General features: G+C 44.9%; 1 protein-coding gene across 1 annotated transcript in view; it reads left to right on the forward strand.

Annotated features, from left to right (window-relative positions):
- The window catches only part of LOC311108615 (uncharacterized protein), a 47,622-nt gene that overhangs the window by 2,860 nt on the left and 23,207 nt on the right, over positions 1-21,555 (forward strand). The window contains exons 2-8 of the mRNA XM_084151281.1: positions 4,428-5,995; positions 6,320-10,112; positions 10,744-10,914; positions 11,503-11,541; positions 13,920-14,038; positions 18,502-18,661; positions 20,478-20,617. Coding sequence (XP_084007407.1) covers positions 4,428-5,995; positions 6,320-10,112; positions 10,744-10,914; positions 11,503-11,541; positions 13,920-14,038; positions 18,502-18,661; positions 20,478-20,617 — 5,990 coding nt within the window. The remainder of the gene's footprint in view (positions 1-4,427; positions 5,996-6,319; positions 10,113-10,743; positions 10,915-11,502; positions 11,542-13,919; positions 14,039-18,501; positions 18,662-20,477; positions 20,618-21,555) is intronic.

The following is a 21,555-nucleotide window of genomic DNA, read 5'->3' on the forward strand; positions in this document are numbered from 1 at the left end:
TTCATCAATAAGTGCATCGACGACGTCGTCAGTGACCGTACGTACATATCCCAACCAGAAATCATGGATTACAGGCAACATCCGCATTGAGCTAAAGGCTAGAGCTGCCGCTTTCAAGGAGCGGGACACTAATCCGGACGCTTATGAGAAATCCCACTATGCCCTCAGACGAACCATCAAACAGGCAATGTGTCAATACAGGATTAAGATTTAATCCTACTACACCGGCTCTGATGCTCGTCGGATGTGGCAGGGCTTGAAAATTATTACAGACTACAAAGGGAAACCCAGCCGCGAGCTGCCCAGTGACGCAAGCCTACCAGACGAGCTAAATGCTTTTTATGCTCATTTCGAGGCAAGCAACACTGAAGCATGCATGAGAGCACCAGCTGTTCCGGACGACTGTGTGATCACGCTTTCGGTAGCCGATGTGAGCAAGAACTTTAAACAGGTCAACATTCACAAAGCCGCGGACCAACTGGCAGGTGTCTTCACTGACATTTTCAACATCTCCCTGACCGAGTCTGTAATACCTACATGTTTCAAGCAGACCACCATAGTCCCTGTGCCCAAGGAAGCAAAGGTAGCCTGCCTAAATGATTACCGCACCATAGCACTCACGTCGGTAGCAATGAAGTGCTAAGAAAGGCTGGTCATGGCTCACATCAACACCATCATCCCAGAAACCCTAGACCCACTCCAATTCACATACCACCCCAACAGATCCACAGATGATGCAATCTCAATCGCACTCCACACTGCCTTTTCCCACCTGGACAAAAGGAACACCTATGTGAGAATGCTGTTCATTGACTACAGCTCAGCGTTCAACACCATAGTCCCCACAAAGCTCATCACTAAGCTAAGGACCCTGGGACTAAACACCTCCCTCTGCAACTGGATCTTGGACTTCCTGACGGGCTGCCCGCAGGTGGTAAGGGTAGGCAACAACACATCTGCCACGCTGATCCTCAACACGGGGGCCCCTCAGGGGTGCGTGCTTAGTCCCCTCCTGTACTCCCTGTTCACCCACGACTGCGTGGCCAAACACGACTCCAACACCATAATTAAGTTTCCTGATGATACAACAGTGGTAGGCCTGATCACCGACAGCAGTGAGACAGCCTATAGGGAGGAGGTCAGAGACCTGGCAGTGTGGTGCCAGGACAACAACCTCTCCCTCAATGTGAGTATGACAAAGGAGCTGATTGTGGACTACAGGAAAAGGTGGGCCGAACAGGCCCCCATTAACATCGACTGGGCTGTAGTGGAGCGGGTCGAGAGTTTCAAGTTCCTTGGTGTCCACTTCACCAACAAACTATCATGGTCCAAACACATCAATACAGTCGTGAAGAGGGCACGACAACACCTTTTCCCCCAGATTTGGCATGGGTCCCCAGATCCTCAAAAAGTTATACAGCTGCACCATCGAGAGCATCCTGACAGGTTGCATCACCGCCTGGTATGGCAACTGCTCGGCATCTGACCGTAAGGCGCAACAGAGGGTAGTGTGTACGGCCCAGTACATCACTATTCTAGGCGGTGTCAAAAAATTGTCAAAAAAGCTCGCCCAAAAAATTGTCAAAGATTCCAGTCACCTAAGTCATAGTCTGTTCTCTCTGCTACCGCACGGCAAGCGGTACCGGAGCGCCAAGCATAGGACCAAAAGGCTCTTGAACAGCTTCTACCCCCAAGTCATAAGACTGCTGCACAATTAATCAAATGGCCACCCGGACTATTTACGTTGACACTCCCCTCTCCCTTTGTTTTTACACTGCTGCTACTCGCTGTTTATTATCTATGCATAGTCACTTTACCCCTACCCACATGTACAAATTACCTCGACTAACCTGTACCCCTGCAAATTCACTCAGTACTGGTACCCCTTGTATATAGCCTCGTTATTGTTATTTTATTTTACTTTCGTTTATTTAGTAAAACTCTTTCTTGAACTACATTGTTGGTTAAGGGCTTGTAAGTAAGCATTTCACGGCAAGGTTGCATTCGGCGCATGTGACAAATACAATTTGATTTGATTTGATTGCCGGGGGGCCAGTTGCCTCATTGGAGGGGGGACCAGTTGCCCCCAACACACTCACCTTCAATTTTATTGCTTTATTCAAAACTGATTGCAATTTGTCTTTCTAAAAAAGTGGATTATTTATATTAAGGCTTCCCTACTGGTTACTACAAGCGTTACTCCGTTGATCTACTTCCGTGCATACACGTAGGTGGAGTGGGATTTTTGGATTAGCGGACACCTTTTGGTAACATGATATCCTCGCCAGTCCCACGGCCATTCACAGGGGGGCGATAGCAAAGTTTTTTATTTTTGTCTTTTCATTTTGTGAAAACAAGGAAGAGTCGTCTTCCCTTGCTAGTAGCAGCTATCTTTAGCCTGGCTAAAAACTTTGCTAGTTAGCTAGCCTTTTTAGCTTCCCACATTTCCACGATAAATAATTAGATTTATAATTTAGCGAATATTCTTATACTTGCCAATGTAATTATCCCAGTTTGAAATGCTGCTTGTGTATTCATTCCCATATCAGCAAAAACGTCATCATGTTTTGGTCACAGAGTAAAAAAGAACATGGCTAGCTAGTTGGCTACAGCAGGTTCTACCATTTCACAATAGTCTGTAATCACTAGTTATTACTTTTAAACAAAACACCTTTTTGGGTGGATTCTTGTTGTTTGGTTTACTGTTTGAACAGTGGCTGAGATTATATTTACTTATCAATGCAAAATAGGCTACTTTGATGAATAGCCTATATATGGCCCATAGATCAGATCAAGGAACCAAGTGACACTGCCCCCAGGGCTGCAGAAGGAATGATACAGAGTGTCAAAATGTTCAGTCAGTAAAAAAGTATGTTGAATGCCAGAGCGTATTACAAGGAGCTGCCCCTTTTGTGAATACCAATTTAATTGCAACACTCCGAATCTTGCGTCGGCGTAGAGCTTGCAGTAAGCTTAATGGTATGTACATAAAACGTTTATAGATGTAATACGATTAGACTATATACAGTACCAGTCAAAAGTTTGGACACCTACTCATTCAAGGGTTTTTCTTTATTTTGACCTGACCTTCATGTCTTAAAGTAATGATGGACTGTCGTTTCTCTTTGCTTATTTGAGCTGCATAATATGGACTTGGTCTTTTACCAAATAGGGCCATATTCTGCCAAGAGTGTATAAAGCTGTCATCAAGGCAAAGGGTGGCTACTTTGAAGAATCTCAAATATAACATATATTTTGATTTGTTTAACACTTTTCTGGTTACTACATGATTCCATATGTGTTATTTCATAGTTTTGATGTCTTCACTATTATTCTACAATGTAGAAAATAGTAAAAATCAAGAAAAACCCAGGAATGAGTAGGTGTGTCCAAACTTTTGACTGGTACTGTATATATAACTTTTTCTAAATGACGAAATATTAGATCAACTTACCTCAGAATCGTTTTGTTAGTGACTTAAATTTTTTTGATGAAACAAATAAAAATTGTAGTTGAAAAGAGTAGTGGCAGCAATGGAAAGTGTTGGGAAAAATATTGGTGACATAAAGTGGTTTCTGTGAGAATGACCCCACGTTACACTATTACTATTTATTTTACTTTTTGGAAATGCTCTTAAATATGAATTATTTGCATAGGTGCATGTTCATTTGCAACAGAACTAAATATGATGTATTATTAGGATGATTATATATTACATTTCTGTTTTATGGTCTATAGGTTTAAATGTTTTAAAGCCTAAAACATGTTCACAAGCGGCATAAAGACTCTGAATGATATGGTACTTGGCTCTTGGGTGAGTTGAGCTCCTATAACAAAGGTATTATTAGTACTACTATTGCATGCTTTCATTATGTTGAGAGCTGCACAAAACCTGACATTGACAAAGCAAATAACCCTTGGACTCTCTCTGACCCTTCCTTCCTTTCGCCTATCTGCAATATTGACTGTGCCATACGTACGTAACTTACACTGTATGCTGTAACACTTACTTAAAGCCCGTAGGTACCTACACTGTAAGCAGAAACACTTACTTAAAGCCTGTAGGTATAATGCATTATGATGATGTTCTAATCCATTTTAAGACTATAGGCACAAATTAGCCTCTTCCTGTCTTTTTATCCTATTATAATCATCCTGACTAAATAACAGCCTATTTGAGTCAGTTGAAAATCTCCTACATACAGTAGAGAGGGACAAAACATAGCCTCATAACAAGGCATTGTAAAGGCTCATACATGCTTACAACAAGTTATAATGCATTATACCTGCAGATTTTAAGTAAAGTGTTACCACTTATGCTTATGCATGTGCAGCGTATGCATGTGTATTGGCACTGGCAGTCGGGGAGTATGTACTGGTACTGAAAAGACCTGTCTAATGTTCTCTGTCTGCCTCTACTACTACAGTCTCAGAACCCAGAGGAGCCCAGTACTGGTGTCTTGGGCCGGATCGGGAGCTGGTTCTCCCCCTGGAAAGAAAGAGGGAGCCCCAGGAGTCCCATTGACGATGCCTCTCAGTCCCCGACGGATGACCAGAGCCCCAGGCCAGAAGGAGAGGGGGCCCAGGAGGAGCCTGTGAGGGGAGAAGAAGGGCAGCAGAAAGAGGGACAGAATTCCCAGCCTGCCCAGCGGCATCTCTCCAGGGATTTTGAGGAGGCGAACGCAGCGGACGCCAGAGCGTCTACCCACAGAGACAGCCCCCTCTCTGCAGCCAGCAGCCACAGCGAGTGGGGAGGAGGAGGAGAAGGAGGAGGTCCTAGGGAGGAGGAAAAGTGGTGGATTGCCTCGCAGGGAGAGGAGAGGGAGGAGGAGGGGGGAAGGCGCAGTGGAGCGAGGGGGAATCCTGCCCCGGAGAGGAATGCCAGCCATCTGACACGTGTGCTTTCATCTGCCCTTGAAGAGGGGGTGGCCTGGGAGGACTCTGACCGACAGGAACACACCCAGGCTCACACACACACACATGCCCTGCCCCGAGCCGAAGTCCAGGCAGGCAAGAGGCTGCATGTGTACCTGGAGGAGACGAGTCTCAGCCTGAGCCAGAACGGAACGGACACCCACACAAAGCAGGAAGTGCTCCACGCCATCACCACCACCAGGGTGAAGAAAAGCATCCAGGTGGTTTCTAGAGCAAAATCATCCAAGAGTGTTGATTTGTCATCAGAGAACACCAATACAAAGGAGAGGACCGAGGAGCGCAAAAGGACTTGTCTCAAAGCTATAGGGGTCAAAGGTCATAGCAGTTACAGTGCCCTGGTGGGAGTGTCACTGAAGTCGCACACAGAGACACAGACAAGCTCACAAACCATCCCTGAGCTCTCTGGTGAGGAGGAGTCAGACAGAGACACAGACACAATGGGCCGTAAGAACTCAGGCAGGAGGCGGTCCAGGAAGAGCTCCTCCGGAGACGGAGGAGGAGCCAGTTCTCAGGAGAATACGCCCACCAAACCCAAGCCTGGAGCCGAGAACTCTCCTACATCATCAGAATATAACACACCTAAACCTGGAAACTCCACCCCCTCCTCTTCTAAAGACAAACATGCCTCAGTGATTTTACCTGAGGCAGGTAAACAGGAGTCAACCACCTTTAGTGGCATTCCAACAAAAACACGCAGAGGGAAGGAGAGAGAGGAAGCCCAGGAGGACCTAGATGCACCAGTACATGCCACCCTGGTGGCCGTGGTGGACGGGGAAGGGGACATGGATGTAGACGTGCTTGACGACACTAGCCCATGCCGGGTGGAGAGGCGCACGGAGAGCGCCGAGTCCAAACGCCGGAGCATGAAGGTGTCACACAGCGAGGTGAAGTTTTTTGCGAAGAAAGTGATGGTGAACTCAGAGCAGCCACTGAGTCCGGAGGGAGATGGAGGACTCGTAGCCATGAGCGTTAAGAAAGGAGGAATGGCTACAGGAAAGGTCACGGAGGGTAATGATACAGCTAAGGGAAAGGGCAAGGTGGAACCAAAGGTGACAAAGAGGTGAGTGGTGTTTACCTGACTACTAGATTGCTGTATTGTTGGATAACCTACTTCCTGACTATGCAGTTTAGGATTCAGATATGTTATTTAAATACTTAAAAATATATCTGTTTATAGTGAAAATGTGAAATAATGTTATTGTACCTGTAGTGCATAAAAATATTTCCTACATTTGTTGACATTTCAACCCCTATCTCCACTTAGCTGATAAAGTATTTTCAAAACACAACAAATATAATGTATTTACAGCTAGATAAATTGAATATCATGTTTTTTTTTCAAACTGAGACAGAAAACATGCTTCTTTGTTTTCATTGGTCACAGACCACCTGATCTAAAGAAAGTGGACGAGGAATCCAAGACTCCTCAGCCTATTGGGCGGATCACAGATAGGATTAGCCTTTTCGAGGGGAGAGCGATGGGGGTTGCCAGTCCCAGTAAGACTTACCCCAGGAGCGCAGATGTTTCTCCCACCAGGAAAGTCACAGAGCAGCTAAAAAGAGATGTAAACAGAGAGCTCGGGTTACCAGATCAGCGGGCGAAATCGGTGGAACGTGGCAATGCCAGGTCCAACTCGGCCCCCCCTGTTCAGGAGAAATTAAAAACGGTACGGGAGCGGGCGTGGAACTTTGCAGAGGCTCAGAAGATAGATGATAAAGCAATGGTTCCCCAAAAGTCCTCTAGTATTGCAGGAATGCCCCAAAATTCTACAGCTTCCCCCGCTTCTGCTGTGTCAAAGACAACAAAACAGGACATTCAGGGAAAACTGGCCAGCGGGGAGAAGACTCCTACTCGGACCACCCTGAAGGCAGAGATAACATTGAAACCAGCGGAGCCAGATACCACCACAGTAGCCGTCATACCAGTTCCTAAAGAAGATCAGACAGACTCCAAAACAAAGGACAAAGAGGCTACTGAAACAGTGGAGCTACCAAAGAGACCTACCAATATTGACCTAAATACTTCAGCTAAAGGGGGGAGTGGCTCAGACTCAAGCCAACTGACCCCTCATGTGGACTCAACCAATGAGGTCAGCCCACAACCCAAAGCCAACAGCAGACAAAACTCCAAGTCCAAGAGACGGAAAAGCAAAGGAGCGGAGTCAGCCAATCACCTGAACCTGAGCTGTGACATCAAACAGGAAGTGACAAACACTGAGCAGGTAGTGGTCATCAGCAAACAGGAAGAGGCAGGTACCACAAAGAAAATGGCCGCTGAGCAGGACGTTAAGACAGTTACATCGCCACAATCTGTAGACGTAACATCAGATGTTAAAAAAGAGTCAGTTAGAGAAACCAGCCAGCAAGCAGTCAGTAAAAAGCCAGCATCCTCAGACAAGCAGATAGAGTCATTGTCAGATGAAAAGCAAAATTCTAACAAACCGTTAAAGGAAAAGACGCAATCACCCACACCTCCAAACGTCAACAAAGACAATAAAATGGCTACCTCTGATCCTATCAGTGTAAGAAAGGAGCCCAATGATAAAACTGTAGACATTCTACCCTCACAGAGTTCTAAGGGAGAGAAGGCAGAGGAGGCAATCTCTGGGGAGACCTCTACGGTTAAGACAAATCAAAATGTTTCCAAGGACAACAGCAAAACATCCCTGCCTTCACATTTGCCTGAGAAAAAACAGACTCTTGTTCAAGACCCCTCTCCTGTGGAGCACGGCTCACCTGTCCCACACAATAAAGTAGACAACAGACCAAAGCAGCCTGAAAAGAAAGTGGTGGAAATGGTAAAGCAGCCTAATAAAAATACAGATAAAAAGCCAGAGAAGAATGTGCCTTCAGGCAGTAGACAAGACACCCCGGAGACAGCCGCTAGCAAGGCTAAGAGCAAAGAGAACCCCAAGCTCATTACAGAGCCAGACACATCCAAATCAGTGTTGAAACAAACAGATCCAACTGTCCCACCCTATGTAGCTCCTATTAAACCTCCAGCCTCACTGACTCCTACACAGTCTTCTCAGTCAGATAAAACTGCCGGTGGTGTTGTCACTCAGATTGATGAGACAGCGAAGGGAAAAGACAGTGATAAATGTGAAACCGACCCTCCTAAGGAAGGGTCGTCTACACATGTGCCTGAGCAGAAAACAAAATCTTACCATCAGGAACCTATATTAGAAAAGCAGCAAACCAAGGCCTCAAAGCAGACACAGTCTGTAATGTCATCTGAGGCAAAGACAGATAAACCTAGCCACGACACACCGACACACGGAGTGAGCCCTACCCCAGAACCCACACCCTCAATGCCTAGCACTACAGTGCCAGTAGCAGAGAAGGACACAGAAAGCAAGGCCTCAAAACCTACAGCGGTAGATACTACTCAGAATCCTTTGGAGACCAAAGCCCCAGGACAGACAAAGTGTCAGGTGGAGAAAGAACCTCTGGCCCCAGTGAAGGGGCATCTCCCTGGGTCAAAGCCGAAGAGCAGTGAGGGGCCAGGGCTAGATGTTGGGAAAGTAGCAGAGAAGGACACCACAGTAAAAACAGAAAGCAAGGCCTCAAAACCTACAGTAGTAGATACTACTCAAAATCCTTCAGAGACCAAAGCCCCAGGACAGAAAAAGGGTCAGGGGGAGAAAGAAACTCTGGCCCCAGTGATGGAACCAGGGCTGGATGTTGGAAAGGAGAACTCCACTGTAAAGACTATAGCCTCAGAGGTGAAAAAGTCAGAGGATGTGAAGCAGGGGAACGCTCTGACAAGCCAATCACAGAGTCAGAACAGAGAAAAGACAGTGATGTTGCCCAATCAAAAGCTAGCAGAGGGAAAAGGGGATGCACTTGAACAAAAGTCATCTACTAGTAGTAGTACTACTACTGTGTTAGAAAGGACAGCTGATGACATTCAAGGAATTGTGGTAACAAATCCTCCAACGGTTGTGAATGGTAAGATCCGCCCGGTAACACAACCTGAGACGACCAATGAGAAATCAACCTTTCTCCCCAGTCCAGGCAAAGCTCTGAAGATACCCTCTTCTACTGAAACCACCAAACAGAGCCCAGTCTCTCCCCAACATCCATCCCTGAATAAGCTCCCCTTACTGGGGGGCGGTGGCAGTGGCATACCCCTCCAACGCGACACCCCCTCCAGCTGGCTAGACGTGGACCATCGCTTCCCCAAGCCGAAGCTCCTCCGCCCCCTTGAACCCAAGCTCAGCTTGTCGGTCAGCGAGAGCAACCTCTTGGACACATCCGGAGAACTGGACGACGACGACTTCATCGAGAACATAAAACGCCTTGGCGTGCCTTTCTCGTTGCCACCGCGGAAGAACCACCACCATCATCCCAAGCCACCGTTCGCAATGCCCGCCATCAGGGAGGACCGCTTCGAGAAGACATTTGACCCTGAGGAGTTCCAGTTCGGCCTGAGGAGGAAGAGGGAGTTTTCTATGGAGACGACCCCAAGTCTTCTGGCTAAGCTCCAGAGTAACGAGGTCAAAAGGGAGCTGAAGCCGGCCAGGGCCAGCATCACAGACCGGGACAGGGGCAGCATCCTACTCAAGAGCCTCGACAGCCGTTCCAGCCTCCTCTTGGAGAGGGAGAAGACCACCATGGAGGAGGGCGTGAAGAAGAAGAAGGAAGAGGGCGAGGGGGGGGAGAAGAAAGAGGAGGAGGCGAAGGTGGTGAAACCTCGTATGTCGCGCTTGGAGGGGAGCTGTATCTTCAGTAGCCTGATCAGCTCCTCCACCCGGGGAAAGAGGCCCGGAGTTCAACCCCAGACGTACTCCACTCTGGGTGGGGAGGTGTCGCCCACCGAGGCCCCTCACCTCCAGCCCAGCCCTTCACCAGTCACTAAGCCACCCCAGCCTACCCCCACTTTCTCTGGGGAGCTCAGCCAGGCATTGGCCCAACAGCCCAGCCCTCCACCACCAGTTCCCCAGCCTTCCCCCACTTCCTCTGGGGATGCTACCATCCAGAGTCCTAACCTGGGGAACAGGCCCACTGCCCAGGCTGCTGTGGTCAGTGACTCAGCTTCTCCGTTCCCCTCCTTTCCTCCTCTCCCCTCCTTTAACGACATCAAGCTGCCGGAGTATTTAGAGAAGTACCTTCCTCTGCGAGAGCCTGCTGTGAAACTAGAGATGAGCACAGGGCAGGAACCGCTCAACTCAGAGGTCAGTTTTCTACAACTCTCAATTCTATTGAGTAGCGCGTGCATCCCACACCGTATGTTGAATCTAGCGCTTTTGAACATCTCAATGCGCTGTGTTTCCCAAACCTCTCTTTGAGAATCCCAAGCCATGTCACATATTTGGTCTATTCCAGTACCAACACACCTGATACTCTAATCCAATGTTTAACAATTAGTTGACCTTTCAGATGTGCGGGTACTGGCATAGACCAAATAAGTGGAATGGCTGGGGGTACCCGAGGAGATGTTTTGGGAAACACTGCCATTGAGATGTTCGAAAGCTATAGAGTGAGTGATCAATCTTGATTGAATGGTGTGAAATGCAAGCAGAGTACTGTAGTTGATGTACAGTACAACAGTACAAGTTAATCTCACACTAACAAGAAGAAAAGTTATTGGACAAAATAATGATAATGTATGCATTTCCCATTGATGAGAAGAACAATTCATAGAATGCAGATGCTCTGTTCCTTGTTTAAACATGTTATCCTATTTCAGTAATAGTTTTTGTATTTCCGTAGGTTTGTAAGGGGAGGGAAGCCTGTCTAACTGCCTCGCACATTGATCCTTATCTGATGGGTATTTATTTAATGGTTGTTGTTTGGTTATAACAGGTTATTGGAGGGACGAAGCCACATGGAGGAGGTGGAGGAGGAGACTTGAATATCAGGCCTGGAATCCTAGTGGTGGATGGAAGACCTCTGAGTCTTCCTCTGGTTCCTCCATCCTCAGTCCTCGAGATCAAGGCCCCTCTGGCTGGCCCGCTAGGGCCTCGTACTGACCATGTAAGTGTGTGTGGGAGAAGGGGATGGGGGGGGGGGGTCTGTGTTTCTGTATGTGCGTATGTATGTTATATTTATAAAACAGTTTAATTGACTTAAACATGTCTCATAATAGTCAATAAAACAAACCAAAGTCAAACCATGCGTCAGAAAGGCCTGACCCACAAACAAGTACACAGTACAGTCTTAGGAAAAAAAAGTTGCAATCTTGAATCTTAAAAGGTTATTCGGCTGTCCCCATAGGAGAACCCTTTGAATAATCCTTTTTGGTTCCAGGTAGAACCCTTTTGGGTTCCAGGTAGAACCCTTTTGGGTTCCATGTAGAACCCTTTGTACAGTGGGTTCTACATGGAACCCAAAAGGTTCTACCTGGAACCAAAAACGGTTCTACCTGGAACCAAAAAGGGTTCTACTATGGGGACAGCTGAAGAACCCTTTTGGAACCCTTTTTTCTAAGTGTGGACAGTACACAGTACACAGCACTAACTAAGACACTGATAAGCAGCTCTGGAATATGGATTTTATGACACTGAAGATAACCATCTAGAATGTCATGATAATTGCAGTGTTCATGTGGTTTTGGTGTTGCAGAGAGAGGCTGTGAACGGATTCCATAGGCGCCCAGGAAAGGTAGGCACAGCTTCAAACAGATATTTCCAAAAAACAAAGATAGAATTGAAAGAATTGGCATTGAAACTGGATGGAAAGAGACACTATTGGATGTGTCCCAAATGGCACCCTATTCCCCATGTAGTGCACTACTTTTGACCAGGGCCCATAGGACTATACAGAATAGGTTGCCATTTGGGACCCTGCCATTGTGTTATTGAAGACATCTGTTTCATATGGTTTTGCATCAAGGGAAAATGGGGTTGTGAGAGAAAGGAGCTATACAGATTTACAGCTGGATGTGTTTAAGAACAAGCTATTCTGTACTGCCAAGAGCCATTTCAACTCTGTGGTAAAGCATTGTATTGTGGAATCTCAGGGGGTGGGGTTGGAAGGCAGGCAGTTAACCATGTACCTTATTTTCTTTATGCTGGATGTTTCAGTAACTGCATATCTGCATGCAAGAGTAATAAGGTAGAATCCCAAATGGCACCCTATTCCCTATATAGTGCACTGCTTTTGACCAGAGCCCTATGGTGCAGTATAAAGGGAATAGGGTGTAATTTGGGATTTAGTGAGGTCATATAATACAGTGCTATGAAAAAGTATTTGCCCCCTTTCTAATTTTCTCTACTTTTGCATATTTGTGATACTGAATGTTATCAGATCTTCAACCAAAACCTAATATTAGATAAAGGGAACATAAGTGAACAAATAACACAACAATTACATTTTTATTTCATTTATTTCACACCCAATTCCCTTGTGTGAATTGCCCCCTTACCTTTAGCTGCAATGACTCCAACCAAATGCTTCCTGTAGTTGTTGATCAGTCTCTCACGTCCATGCAGAACTGCTTTAACTCAGTGACATGTGGGTTTTCAAGCATGAACTGCTCGTTTCAAGTCCTGCCACAACATCTCAATTGGGATTAGGTCTGGACTTTGACTAGGCCATTCCAAAACTTCCAATTTGTTGCTTTTTAGCAATTTTCATGTAGACTTGATTGTGTGTTTTCGATCATTGTCTTGCTGCATGACCCAGCTGCGCTTCAGCTTCAGCTCACAGACGGATGGTTTGACATTCTCCTGTAGAATTCTCTGATACAGAGCAGAATTCATGGTACCTTCTATTAAGGCAAGTCGTCCAGGTCCTGAGGCAGCAAAGCATCCCCAAACCATCACACCACCACCACCATGCTTGACCTTTGGTATGATGTTCTTACTGTGGAATGTAGAGTTTGGTTTTCGCCAGGCATTACTGGAACCATGTCGTCCAAAAAGTTATACTTTTGAATCATCTGTCCATAGAACGTTCTTCCAAGAGTCTTGATGATCATCCAGGTGCTATTTGGCAAACTTGAGTCAACTTTTTGGACGAGATGGGTCCCATTATGCCTGGCGAAAACCAAACACTGCATTCCACAGTAAGAACATCATACCAAAGGTCAAGCATGGTGGTGGTGGTGTGATGGTTTGGGGATGCTTTGCTGCCTGACCTAATCCCAATTGAGATGTTGTGGCAGGACTTGAAACTAGCAGTTCATGCTTGAAAACCCACACATCACTGAGTTAAAGCAGTTCTGCAAGGAAGAGTTGGCCAAAATTCCTCCACAGCGACGTGAGAGACTGATCAAGAACTACAGGAAGCATTTGGTTGGAGTCATTGCAGCTAAAGGTGGCACAACCAGTTATTGAGTGTAAGGGGGCAATTACTTTTTCACACAGGGGAATTGGGTGTTGCATAACTTTGTTTATGAAATAAATGAAATAAAAATGTAATTGTTGTGTTATTTGTTCACTTATGTTCCCTTTATCTAATATTAGGTTTTGGTTGAAGATCTGATAACATTCAGTATCACAAATATGCAAAAGTAGAGAAAATTAGAAAGGGGGCAAATATTTTTCATAGCACTGTACTTGAAGAAGAGAATTAGAAGTGAATGGAATGAAACATCCAAATAAACTCTCATGGTAGCTCCACCAACTTAGTCACATGATGAGTCACCCGATGAGTCATACAATGTGATGGAATATTGACATCAGATTCCGAGAGGGAGAGTTAATATACTTCCTTTTCTTGATGTGTTGATTAAATTACAGTTCGTTTTGGTAGTCGGATAATGGATGTTTGCTTCTTCAAAAATATATACATAATTGTTCAAACCAACACGTTTCAAAACGAGGCAGCAATATCATTTATTTTTCTCTTGATGTTTTGAAATGACACGTGGTGTTTCCATGGTGTTGTTTGAGCATTTCCTTTTCTCTTGATGCTTTCTTCAGTATCACTTTAGTATATTAAGCTTACGGTCTCTGCCTTCGTCAGAGCTACTCATTACTTCTTCTTCTCTTGATGTTTTGAAATGACAAAATGGCTTCCCTGTTCCTATGATTTAGATGGTGTTGTTTGAGCATGACCAGTTTAGTGGCCAGGCTTATGAAGTCTTCAGAGACGTGGTGGATGCCACCCAGCTCCAACTGTCTCCTATGATTTCTGTGAAGGTGGTGAGAGGATGGTGAGTCACGCAGCCAAACTGGCCCTTATTTCCTACAGAGAAAATGTTTTGTTTTCAAAGTTCGAGCAAAGTCTGGAATAGGAATAAACAGTTTACCAAAGAAACACATAGCTTTGTATGCTCTGTCTATCGTCTGTAGAAAGAATATTTAGATAACATGTAGCGTAGTACTTTCTTGGCAGAGAATATCTGGCATGCCTAGCTGAGTCATTCGATGGGTTCAAATACCATCCCATCCTATGACTCATGTCAGGAAATACCAATGCATGAACATGATAACAATTATATTGGCTGTTTATCAGTCAAATTACTTCATTTTTATGAATCAACCACCCACAGTTATTGAACTACATGCTAGTGGGACAAACAATAAACGAATCTAAAGTCAAATAGCCTGGGCACCAGTCTTTCCACTTCTTTTTATGCAAAACACAGAGTACAAAGAGTGGAATGTTAGCCAAACAGGTTCAGGGTTTCAGGCTACAGAAAAACAGCTTCGGGGTTTCAGGCTACAGAAAAACAGGTTCATGGTCATTGATAGTCAATAAAATAAATATGGTTTAATTCAAGTTGCAACAGGAAGACATCATCCAGCAAGAGTGAGTGTGTGTAGGGTCAGTGCAAGATCAAATAAAATAAAATGTTATTTGTCACATGCTTACTTACAAGCCCTTAACCAACAATACAGTTCAAGAAATAGAGTTAAGAAAATATTTACTAAATAAACTAAAGTAAAAAAAAAAGAAAAAAAAGTCACACAATAAAATAACAATAACGAGGCTATATACAGGGGGTACCGGTACCGAATCAATGTACGGGGGTACAGGTTAGTCAAGGTAATTTGTACATGTAGGTAGGGGTAAAGTGACTATGCATAGATAAAAAACAGGAAGTAGCAGCAGTGTAAAAACAAAGTAAATAGCCCGGGTGGCCATTTGATTAATTGTTCAGCAGTCTTATGGCTTGGGGGTAGAAGCTGTTAAGGAGCCTTTTGGACCTAGACTTGGCACTCCGGTACCGCTTGTCAGTGCAGATAGTTCGGGTACCATTAATTGACTATTTATCAGTCTGGCTATTTATGTTCTGATACCGTTTGCTGGACGTTAGCAGAGTGAACAGTCTATGGCTTGGGTGGCTGAGTCTTTGGCAATTTTTCGGGCCTTCCTCTGACACCGCCTGATATAGAGTTCCTGGATGGCAGGGAGCTCGGCCCAGTGATGTACTGGGCTGTCCGCACCACCCTTTGTAGCGCTTTGCGGTCAAGGGCGGTGCAGTTGCCATACCAAGCGGTGATGCAGCCAGTCAAGATGCTCTCGATGGTGCAGCTCTATACGTTTTTGAGGATCTGAGGGCCCATGCCAAATATTTTCAGCCTCCTGAGGGGGAAGAGGCACTGCCGTGTCCTCTTCACGACTGTGCGCGTGTATGTGGACCATGTTAAGTCCTTAGTGATGTGGAAGCCAAGGAACTTAAAGCTCTCGACCTGCTTCACAACAGCCCTGTCGATGTGGATGGGGGCGTGCTCTCCCCTCTTTCTCCTATAGTCCACGATCTGCTCCTTGGTCTTACTGATGTTGAGGGAGAAGTTGTTGTGTTGGCATCACACTTCTACGTCTTTGACCTCCTCCCTGTAGGCTGACTCATCGCAGTCGGTGATCAGGCCTATAACCGTCGTGTCGTCAGCAAACCTGATGGTGTTGGAGACATGTGCGGCCACGCAGTCTTTGGGTGAACAGGGAGTACAGGAGGGAACTATGGTGTTGAATGCTGAGCTGTAGTCTATGAACAGCATTCTCACAGTTATTTCCCCTCTTGTCCAGTTGGGAGAGAGCAATGTGTAAAGTGCAATATAGATTGCGTCATCTCTGGATCTGTTGGGGCGGTATGCGAATTGGAGTGGGTCTAGGATGTCTGGGATGATGGTGTTGAAGTGTATCATGACCAGCCTTTCAAACCACTTCATAATTACAGATGTGAGTGCAACAGGGCGATAGTCATGTGGGCAGGTTACCTTGGAGCTCTTGGGAACAGGGACAATGGTCAGACACCTGCCAGCTGGTCATGCTTTGAGAACACGCCCTGGTATTCCGTCTGGCCTTGTGATTATTAACCTGTTTAAACGTTTTGCTCACATGGCCACGCAGAGTGAGATCACACAGTCATCCGGAAAAGTAGGGGCTTTCACGCAAGGCACAGTATTATATTCCTCGAAGCGAGCGTAAAAGGCATTTAGCACGTTTGGGACTTCTGCGTCACTGGGCAGCTCATGGCTGGGTTTCCCTTTGTAATCCGTTATCGTCTGCAAGCCCTGCCACATACGACAAGCGTCATAGCCGGTGTAATAGGATTCCACCGTCCTCCTATATTGTCCTTTTGCACATTTGATGTCTCGCCGGAGGTTGTAGCGGGCTTTCTTGTATGCGTCCATGTCCATGTTCCATTCATTGTAAGCAGTAGCTCTAGCATTTAGCCCAGCACGGATATTGCCTGTAATCCATTGTTTTTGGTTAGGATTAGTGCTTAATTTGAGCCGGATCCTGCCGGAACTGGATCCGGCACCTCTCAGTATTGGACTGTTTCACTCCGGAACCCATTTGCCAGGATCCAGCTAATAATTGCACTGTTTGCAATGTAAAAATTATAATAAAAGCAATCAGAGTTTGGCTAATTCAAGTTGAATCCTCTGTAATTCTCCTGGCTGCCCCCTAAAAAACGTAATGTGAAAACGTGCCTGATAATTGATTCATTGTAGCCTATATAGACAAACGCGTGGCCATTGCTGTGGTGAGTAAAAGAAATGCGCCTGTATCTCGCACAGAACTAGAATGAGATTCACTTTATGATGATTTATGATCTTTCTCCCTCTCTCTGCTCTGATAGACATGATCATCCATCTCTTATCTCTCCAGTGTTGCACTTCATCATTTATTTCCATATAGAATCATAGCTGCGCGAAGGATTCTGGAGGTGCCGCAGCACCCCTGATAAATGTAAATACATTTGCCAAAGTTATAGAATTACTGCTAGTAGGCCTATAATTTAGCCACAGATTATCAATAGTTTATTTTAAAAAATTGCCTAGCTGTGGATTGTGTGTAGCCCAATCACGAGGCATGCCTACAGTCAGGAACACGCGGCAAATCTGTCCGTGAACAGCATGCAGCCAAAACAGGCCTTTCACAATAGTTCAAATACAATCGTGGGAAAATACAGGTTGGAAAGCAAATGGATCCTGCTGAAAATAGAAGACTAATCTGTCTGTAGGCTACCAAGTTATCAGCTTCCAAATAGGCCTATTGAGCGAACAGCATTGTTTTACCAAGTAAAATAAGAGAGAGATAAGCTTTTGGTACGAGCGTATCGGCCATCGCGGGGGAGTGAGCTGAGGATCATTGGGTGAGTCAGTGAAACTGGAAAGCTTTTTTAGGACTATAATTTCCTCCTTCCTTCCCTCCATCCATTTACAAACACCTAGACCTAAGCTATTGATGGATTGAAGTCAAGATCGTTTTTATTGATCTCAGATTCTCAGTTTGTCAGTGTCAAAGTAGCCTGTCATTTCGATCATTTGTGAGGTATTAAAAAATATTATGCTAAAGTCTCCAGTCATCTAAAATGATGTAGAATTGCATGAAATGCATTGATAAGGGTCACATTTTTTCCGAACCAAGAGGCTACATATTTGTTTCCTTGTGTGCAACTTCTGCAAGCGCCTCTACTCTACTCATCTATGCCAGTATGCAAAAGCATGATAATGCATGCCATGCTTTACTATAAAGGATATTTTTTTTCATGCGTTCAGGTACCTCAGAGCAACCCGGGTCACCTCCCTCTCGGGCTCACTTTTTGTTCCGGCACCTCCAAATTTACTAATCAAGCACTGGTTAGGATACATTCTTATAGTCACTGTAGGGACGACATTGTCTATGCACTTATTGATGAAGCCCGTGGCTGTTGTGGTAAACTCCTCAATGTTATCGGACGAGGGAGGGCCTTGTATGCATTTCTGTGGGTAGAATAAAAGAGCCACTATCAGGAACAACTGTTCTGTCAACAATGGCTACTAGCCGTACGGATTACAAGTAAGTATCACATCAGCACTTAAACAGGTCAAAGGTCATTTTAAGAGGTACAACGATCATCAGCAATTACATTTAATAACAGACGCAATTATAGACTAACAGTTGATCACTTCATTACCAAACATGGATGTTAGACATGGAATACCTGGTTAACTCCGGTTTCCCCTCTCCAGCGGAATGCCTCCGTCAGCATCTCCCCCGCTCACACAAATATGTTTAATACAGATCATCCAGAGTCAATACAACAGCAATCAAATACATGGAAAATAACAAATCAATTAAGAGACAGAGATAATTTATTAATCATATTGTTCCAATTAGTCTATTTCTATGAAAAATATTTTATGTGTTTTTTTTACCGGCTCCAATTTGTCTTTGCAGCTGGGTGCTTTATGAGAGGCCTGGATTCGAGGGGCGTTCCATTGCCCTAGAGGAGGGGCCTATTGAGCTGACCAATGTCTGGGCAGATGCAGGGCCACCAGGTTCACACCCCCATGTCGACCCACCAATGGTCATCGGCTCCATCCGACATGCTGTATGGGTGAGTGTCCACTCTGTTATAAATGTTGCTACATAGAGAGACATACTGTAACATATCACGAGCCTAATAGTAAGCCACAATAAAGGCTAATAATACGTAAGGGATCATCAACGAGGGGAAGGGCTGCCATGTTCGCTGGTTTCCCGAAAATTGGGCTACTATGAAAACGATGTCGCGGGTGAAAATGTATTGGTCTCGGGTGGCGGGTTTTTGGGCGACTTCTAATTGCACCGCGGCCGCCATGGTATTTATCTAAAAAAATATACAGTATATTTCACTGCATTGAGCAGGATGTTACTAAGGGCCGGAAGGGTGTGTGTGCATTGAGAGCACTGGTTGAGAGACTGCTGCATCAGAGGCAGCTGAGTCACGGAGACAACTTTTTACCAGTTGTAGGTAGGCTATTTAGATTGGTCATTATGGAGACACCCTTTTTCCATAAAACATATTAACGCGCTAGAACTGACATAACTGCGACAAGCATTGGAAAACAACTTTAGGCGCACTAGAGCTCTTTAGATAAATTCACTCAGAGGTGTTTTAAAGTAAATTTCATTCTAATGTCGACTTTTCTTATGGATAAGCAAAGGGTTTGTTCATGCTCAGTTCTAGGGTCTGGAGCGTTGCGCGAGTGGACATTTTAAATGGAAGGTATGGAACTCCCTGGCATGCTTCTGTTATGGGAAAAAGTCCACAGTGAAAATGACGTTACATGTGGAGAATGATAGGGTATATTTGCGTCTGTTGGCCATCAAGTAGGCTATTAATGTCTATGCCATTGTAGGCTACTGTAGCCTACCATTTGATACAATAAATATGTTGAAATTACGATATCACTGGTGTCATTGCAAGTCAATTTGTGCCACTTGTGTAGCCTACCTGGAGCTGGCAAACGGATTTAATAAATAGCCTATAACTCAGTTTGTTGTTGTAGCCTTGTGTTATTATGCAATGATTAATGGCCATGTTTAGTTAATTACATTGGAAGTCATCAATTGTGATCATGGTCACAGCTCTATCGCAAATGTATCATTCTCCAGATTTAATGTCAGTTTCATTGTGGACTTTTCCCTGAAATTAGATGTTGACCTATCAGGGGCTATATATAGGCTACCTACATCTAGCTCAGCAAACCATGGCAAAGTTGATTTGCAATTATTAACCCATAGCAGTTAATCATAGCAGTCAAAACAAGTTTAATCGACATCCATTGAAGGAAAATGATCTGGAGAGTTTGATAAGGGAGATTTATCTTTTCTCTTGCGACATATTCTTAAACTGGCAATAATTATTATTTTGATGGAAAACCAAACTTTTCCCTTCATTACTATGGGACAGCTGGAAATCAAATTTCAATATTGAAACAATGTTGCAAATGTCAGAGAGACAGACAGCAAGGTTTATACAAATCTCCGCTGTTGAAAACCAAATGCCAGTCTAAAAGGAATGGGAGATAATGTCTATATGCTTTTTATAGTGGGGATCAAGTTTATAAATTGCCTGGCTGGGCTGATGAGACAGTGGATTGCGCAGTGAGATGGAAGAGTAAATAGGCACCGGCTGGAATGTGGTTTTAACCAATCAGCATCCAGGAATAGACTGACCCATTGTATAAAGATAAATAATGTACGCTCTAGAATGCCCTTTAAAGGTAATCAGAAACGAGTATTCAACAATGCCGTGGTATAAATGCTTATAACAAGTTATAAAGCATTATATCTGTCAGCTTTAAATAAAGTGTTACCACAATGCAATCAATCATAATTCTCCCTCCACAGTATAGTGACTGGTCCTGGGTCTGTTTTTCCCTCTGTAGGACTACAGCATGCCCCATATTGACTTGTTCACTGAGCCAGAGGGCCACGGCAGGCTAGCACCGTACCATGACGACACAGTAGAGATCGGCTCCTTCGGTATCCCAGAGAACACAGCTTCCATCAAAGTCCACTCTGGGGTGTAAGTGTATCTACGGTTGTTCTATTTACATGGTGCCTCTTCAGTCCACTCTTGGGCAGGGTATTCCAAACTCGTTCCTGCCCCCCCCCCCCCCCCCCCCCCCCCCCCCCCCCCCCCCGGGGTGCACGTTTTGTTTTTTGCCCTAGCACTACACAAATAACCAACTCATCATCAAGGCTTGGTGGTGGGGGGGGGGGGGGGGGGGGGGGGCAGGACCAACTTTTGGAACCCCTGTTCTTGGGTGTAGGTGCATCTATGTTCTTCCTAAAATGCTACATCTAAATGTCTATGGTGCCTTTTTGATCCACTGTGGGTTGTCAGTGTCTGTGGTCCTCCTGAACGGTACCTCTAGATGTCTATGGTACCTCTTTAGTTTGTTTAGTGTGCTGCTTGGCTCTTGTTGTAAACCTCCTCAGCAACAAGGCATTCTCCTCATGGTACTTCTAATGAGATTGCTATCTGGGTAGGCAGCGCGAGATCTGCATTACATTCTGCAGTGCAATACAACTCTTGCTATTGTAGAGAATGAAATTACTGTTTCAGAGGTGGGGATAATGACCTTTCAGAGTGTTGAGCGACCAGGCAATCCCAATTCTCTATGTTGATTATTACATGGCTTCTGGCTGCTACTGAACCAAACCTGGGTCTTGTTCATTAAGCACCGAAGGGAAGAAAACAGATTGAACCAAGGAGGGACTACCTGGACGTGTCCAAATAGAAATGCTGATTTTTGTTTTCCGTTCCACAGTGTGCCCTAATGAACCCGACTTTGAGTTCAAATATAATTTGTCTAAGCCTGCCAGATCAGATAAGCTTTTTTTTGTGTGTATTTCAAAGAATTTGCATTGAAGGAGAGTCAGGAAATGATTAAATCCGTGTTTCCCAAACCTGGTCCTGGGGACCTAAAGTCAAGATAAAATATTTATGTTTTTTCCCCA

This window comes from Coregonus lavaretus (assembly GCF_964263955.1).
Source record: "Coregonus lavaretus genome assembly, chromosome: 33".
In the NCBI taxonomy this organism is placed as follows: Eukaryota; Metazoa; Chordata; class Actinopteri; order Salmoniformes; family Salmonidae; genus Coregonus; species Coregonus lavaretus.